Below are 6,000 nucleotides of genomic sequence, written 5' to 3' on the forward strand. Positions count from 1 at the left end.
AGAACAGGACCCAGGCAGACAGCCTCTGTGGGGGCTTCAGAGGGACTGAACACTGGAGCAGTGCAGCCACATACATACGGCAATCAGCCATGAAATGGAGGGGATTGGGTGTTAACTAGGTTGCTACAGTATATACATCTGATTTCAGCTGCTACCTTCAATGGTTGTTGACAGTGTGTATGGCGTACTTTGATGGTTTCTAGTTAATCCTTGCGTGGCAAACATGTCAGTGTGCCAGGTTTCCTAAAGCGTTGTATTTTTAGTCCATGGTAATATGGATAGGAAGTGGCTTTGGGTCCTCGAAAAGCACAATATAAATACCATGTGTTAAACATGGAATGTGTGTTGTGGATGAGAGAAAGTCTTCTGCTCAGAACTCAGATTAGAACTCCACACACTTTCTACCCTCTCACATTCTCTCAACCAAATGTATATGTGTGTATATGTCTGTATATCTATATGTGTGTGTGTCTACTGTATGTGTGTATTTGTTTATCTGTTTGTCTGTAGGTGGGGACAGACAGCAGCAAATCAATGAAGCGCTCCTTCTCCACTATTGGGGATCAATGTGTGAATGGCCTGTGGCAGGAGGAGTACTCTCTGAAGAGGGTCAGTCCTGACCGTCTGAACAGACCACGACAGAGGAGCATCAGAGGTATACTACACACAGTAACAGTCAGCCACTGAGTTTACATGGCTCCTTTTCCTTCACTCTGGTTAAAGCTGGAATGTTTTCAATATGCCTCTGCTTGGGGTCCATTCACTGATCCTGACCCCTTTCATACTTTAGAACCATTGAAGAACAGTGGAAGTTATCAGTTTCAGATTCCCCCTGATGGCTGTGTATTTACTATACTGTATTCATCTTCATAGCTCCCCTCTCTCCCCCTGCCTCTCAGGAATCAGGTGCAACCTCAGGGAACCAGTGGATCATGAGCGGGGGCGCTCCAAAGAGAGGCGCCACCTGCTGTCTCCCGACGTGTCCCGCTGCAACTCTGAGGAGCGGAGCCAGGACCCGTCACAGGAACGCAAGCAGTCCCGTTCCCCCAGTGAAGGACGCACACATGCCCTCCACAGACAGGTGAGTGTTCTCTCAACGGCCCTGAGCCTATTATTATTCAATTCCTGGCTTTATCTATCAAACACTGTTCCTACTACCATTGAAGCTTGGTTTATGTGTGAGGTCTCTTCTCTCTGCAGGGCAACACTTCAGGCACCCCAGACCTGTCCAGCACACCCCGCGGCCGGCGCCAGCTCCCCCAGACGCCCTTGCGGCCACGCCCTCACATCTCCTACTCCCCCCTGGTGTGCCGAGCCCACCTCTCCCCCCCTGCTGCCAGTGAGGGCAGAGCCCGGACCCAGGAGGCCCCCGGAGAGATGGAGGATCCCTCATTGAGAGAGGAGGGGGAGAGGCTAGCCCCAGAGTCAGGAGCGGGGGTGGGGGTGGTAATAGGGGTGGGTGGCCCAGGGTTAGGGGTCAGTCACCCGCACCCCTCACCTCACCGGTACATCTCGGAGCCGTACCTGATCCTGCACGAGGAGCTACACAGCCCAGACTCCTCAGGCCTGGATGAGACTCTGACCTTCGAGGCGGCCATTGCAACCAGTCTGGGCAGGGCCAACACCATCAGCTCTGCCCCCCAGCTCAGACACAACTGGCAGGTCCCCAACGGACACTTCCATAAACGCCTGGGTCAGGCCAGCTCTGTGGTTGCCTGCGAGCTCTTGAGTGATACCGACGAGGATGACCGCTGTTAGGGCCGGGACTTGGAGAAGAAGAGGAGGAAGATGGACAGCAAAACTGGGTATCAGAAAGACAGGGGTCCTCAGTTTGAAGCACACTGTCAGGTCGTGTACTGAGTGTGTATCTGCACTCTTAGAAAAAAAGGGATCCAAAAGAGTTCTTCAGCTGGCTCCCGAGTGGCGCAGCAGCCTAAGGCATTGCATCTCAGTGCTAGAGGCGTCACTACAGACCCTTGTTTGATCCTGGTTTGATCCCGGGCTGTATCACAACCGGCTGTAATCGGGAGTCCCATAGGGCGGCGCACAATTGGCCCAGCGCCGTTCCGGGGGATTTGGCCGGGGTACGCTGTCATTGTAAATAAGAATTTGTTCTTTAACTGACCTGCCTAGTTAAATAAAGGTTCAATAGGAGAACCCTTTTTAGTTCCAGGGGGAACCCTTTTGGGTTCCAGGTAGAATCCTTTTGGGTTCCATGTAAAACTCTCTGTGGAAAGGGTTCTACATGGAACCCAAAAGCATTCTACCTGGAACCAAAAAGGGTTCCTTAAAGGTTCTAGATAGCACCTTCTTTTCTAAGAGTGTGTGTTTCTAGGAGTGCAATATGTTTGTCAAATCAACAAGACAAGGAAGATATGGGGACTGCTGACGTACAGTGCAAACGTTCACCAGTTGCATTTTGATTAATAACAAAGTTGAATAACTCAAGATGTAAAGAATGTTTCCTCACTTCTTAGACCTATGAAACAGAGTAAGTATGTGTTAAGTACAGTGTGTAGCAGAAAAATAGTATGTGGCACTGAAGTATCAGGAATGTATTGAAATTGTACTCTTTTCCTCCTGTAAGATAAGAAGGAAGTTCTCAGTTATTAGATCTTTATGGATGATGACACAGTGTTAGGTGTGTAGGGATCTGAAGCAGACATTGGTTGTCACAGACACTGCTTTAAAACAACTCTCTTCTCTCATCTCACACTACATCAATGGGGTATTTCTCAGGCAGTGACGTCTACTAAATGGTTCTGTGTCAGTCAGCCAATGGGGAAGAAGGTGTCACAACAGAAATGACCGTATGCACCAGTTAACTCACCGATCATGAGCTCTCACCTGAGAACAAAAAAAGGTTGTTGAACAAAGAGAGGAAAGGCCTTTCCATTTGTTGTAATGTTCTCTCCAGTAGATATGACAATCTACTTCAAGACGAGACAAGGACCTGACCTTTCCCTGATAGATGCTGTACATTTCCAGAGCTCTGGTGCTTTGATCCCTCTAAAGTCAGGTGTTCCAGCGTCATTCCATGTCAATGACGCTGGAATGTCATGGAATGTCATTGTCAGCCTAAATATGTTGGGTTCTTGTGTGCCCTTCAGTGTGTCTGTGGACAGAGGACCCTCTTCCCTGCTTTTGTTTGTTTGTGACTGTCACCTCACTGGATTACGCATGATGTCCACTGTGAGGCCCTGGATGAGGTCCAGCCCTGAACTATAGACCCTCACTGGACAGCAGCAAAACTGGCCTCTTGTACAGAACAATATGGAAACAACAGACATAGCATGTCCATGTGCTGGATACTACTGACAAATATAGTCTACAAAGCCATTTTTCCTGTAAATAGGATCAAGTGTCTTGAGGATGTGTTGCCTTTTATGTCATAATGAATACTATCTGTCCTTTGATGCAAATTATTTCAATATGGATGTGTTTATGGATGATTCCTAACTATGATTTATTTGTAAGTTCACTCCCATGTTACTCTGAACACTGACTGAGTCAGTTTTTACCAACAGGTTTTACAGTGCTGTATAAAAAGAGAGTTTACCCTGATACAGCTCTGGTGTAGCAACGTGATGGTGATGGTGATAGTGATGATGATGGTTATGGCGATGATGATGGTTATGGTGATAGTGATTCTGATGGTGATGATGATGGTTATGGTGATAGTGATGATGATAGTGATGATGATGGTGATGGTGGTAGTGTTAAAATGTGCCTGCCTGTGAGTAGGGTGACTCAGAGCAGTTGACGGATCCATGTGCACTCAGTGGCGTTCTCTCTCATCAGACCCCAACAGAATGATGTTTACATTTTGAACAGTGATTGTTGCCAAAAAGAGAGCTTATATTATATCATGTGCCGTGTTGTAATTTGTTTTGTTGACATGTTTCTGAAATTTGGTCCAATGTTCTGCTGGCCTATATGGGCCCACTGCTCTGTGAAGTTTTATGTTACTTCTGAATTTCTGGTATAGAAAAGCGTTCTGGTATATATGTAGTATATATAAATAAATACATGTCTAATTTAAAGGACTTTTTATACTATATTTCAATCTAGATACCTGTCTATGACTTTGACAAAAACAATTTGCAAATCCGTGTTGTGACGTTTACACAGATCAGACACGGACAAAGTAGGATTAGCTCTGGACCCGTAGAAACTCTGGACCCGTAGAAACTCTGGACTGGTAGAAACAGGTTGGTCAACCGTTTGCTTCCGGGCTGCACAGACAATGGGTCGTCCTCGCTCTCGTCTTCGGCCGGCTCGTACCTTCTTCCTCAGCTCGTGCCCCCACAGGGCCGCAAACAGCGGACAATCTCGTCCCACTAGGAGAGGTACAGGCAACTCTGGTACTGCACCCACCATCATCTGGCAACTCCCTTTCGGCGTCACAATGTTGGCCCATACGGTTGGATACCGCGTTGTGTCCCCGTAAACACAGAAAATGGACATCTCCCTACCACGATCAGTCTCCTGGTTCAGTAGGCTCGTGGTTAACCATACTTCCGGAGTCCAATAGAGCTTCCGTGTTGTGTCTGTCAACCTTCACTGGGACCATGGGTGCAGTTGATTTGTGGTTTGCCCAACAGGATGTGACGTATTTCACTGCATGACCCACCTCGCCTCCGGGGCTTGCTGATGGCATCGACTCCTCTCGAGACGGGCAATTCCAGGCAATGTGCCCCGGGTGTCACGATCGTCGTAACGTGGAAGAGAGGAGGACCAAGGCGCAGCGTGATAACAATACATCTTCTCTTTTATTTAAGACGAAGATGAAACGAAACGAAGAACACTTTACAAACTTAACAAAAACAACAAACCGACGACCGTGAAGCTATATAAACAATAAGTGCAGACACAGGCAACTTACACATAGACAATCACCCCCGAACTACCTAATGAATATGGCTGCCTAAATATGGTCCCCAATCAGAGACAACGATAGACAGCTGTCTCTAATTGAGAACCAATCTAGGCAACCATAGACATACATACTGTCACGTCCTGACCATAGTTCTTATGTGTTTTGCTTGTTTTAGTGTTGGTCAGGATGTGAGCTGGGTGGGCAATCTATGTTGTGTGTCTAGTTTGTCTGTTTCTGTGTTCGGCCTAATATGGTTCTCAATCAGAGGCAGCTGTCAATCGTTGTCCCTGATTGAGAATCATATATAGGTGGCTTGTTTTGTGTTGGGGATTTGTGGGTGGTTGTTTCCTGTCTCTGTGTTTTGTATGCACCAGAAACGACTGTATCGGTTTTGCCACATTTGTAGTTTTGTAAGTGTTCACCTTTCGTCTGGTATTAAACATGTTGAGCACTGGCTACGCTGCGTGTTGGTCCGATCCCTGTTACACCCTCTCTTCTTGTGAAGAGAGGGAAGGCTGCCGTTACACATACACCTAGACTGAACACTGCCCCATAAACATACAAAACCCCTAGACAATACAAAACACGTACATCCCCCATGTCACACCCTGACCTAACTAAAATAATAAAGAAAACAAAGATAACTAAGGCCAGGGTGTGACACCGGGCGTCACACTCAAAACACCTCATTTGGTCTCCGTCTACCTGGGGTCGTCGGTGGCGGGTCGGCCCTACCCCAGGTGTCTCTCCAGGGGTTTGCTGTCCTTTGGCCCTGTCGACTATTGGTTCGGGGTCCACAGCAGTGGGGCTGTCTTTCCGACTCCTCGCACGGGTCGCCGACTCGGCCCGGCTCCCACTCAGCCGGGCCTGAGTGTTCTGATGCATCTCCACTGCTTTCAGGAGGCCCTCCAATTTCTGGGGCGAGCATATACTCGCTGCCCTTTTCATGTCGTGGGGTAGTGCCCGTAGGAAGCGATCCAGGACCACTTTGTCTAGGATGGAGAGGGTGGATACGTCGGTTAGGAGCCACGCCCTGGTGACGCGCCGTAGGTCGCTCATCTGAGCTTGGGGGGGTGCGTCGGGTACGAACCTCCAGTCGTGGAACCGTTGAGCACGATGGG

The 6,000-nt window shown here is 48.2% G+C and overlaps 1 protein-coding gene across 9 annotated transcripts in view; it reads left to right on the forward strand.

The window, feature by feature from the left end:
• LOC129810560 (voltage-dependent R-type calcium channel subunit alpha-1E-like) overlaps positions 1 to 4,043 on the forward strand; it is a 232,548-nt gene extending 228,505 nt beyond the window's left edge. For all 9 annotated transcript variants that reach the window (XM_055861177.1, XM_055861185.1, XM_055861176.1 and 6 more), the window contains 3 exons: positions 511 to 655; positions 900 to 1,081; positions 1,201 to 4,043. In XM_055861177.1, coding sequence (XP_055717152.1) covers positions 511 to 655; positions 900 to 1,081; positions 1,201 to 1,758 — 885 coding nt within the window. In that variant the 3' untranslated portion in view covers positions 1,759 to 4,043. The remainder of the gene's footprint in view (positions 1 to 510; positions 656 to 899; positions 1,082 to 1,200) is intronic.
• Positions 4,044 to 6,000: the final 1,957 nt, after the last annotated feature.

This window comes from Salvelinus fontinalis, chromosome 14 (assembly GCF_029448725.1).
Source record: "Salvelinus fontinalis isolate EN_2023a chromosome 14, ASM2944872v1, whole genome shotgun sequence".
Taxonomy (NCBI): domain Eukaryota; kingdom Metazoa; phylum Chordata; class Actinopteri; order Salmoniformes; family Salmonidae; genus Salvelinus; species Salvelinus fontinalis.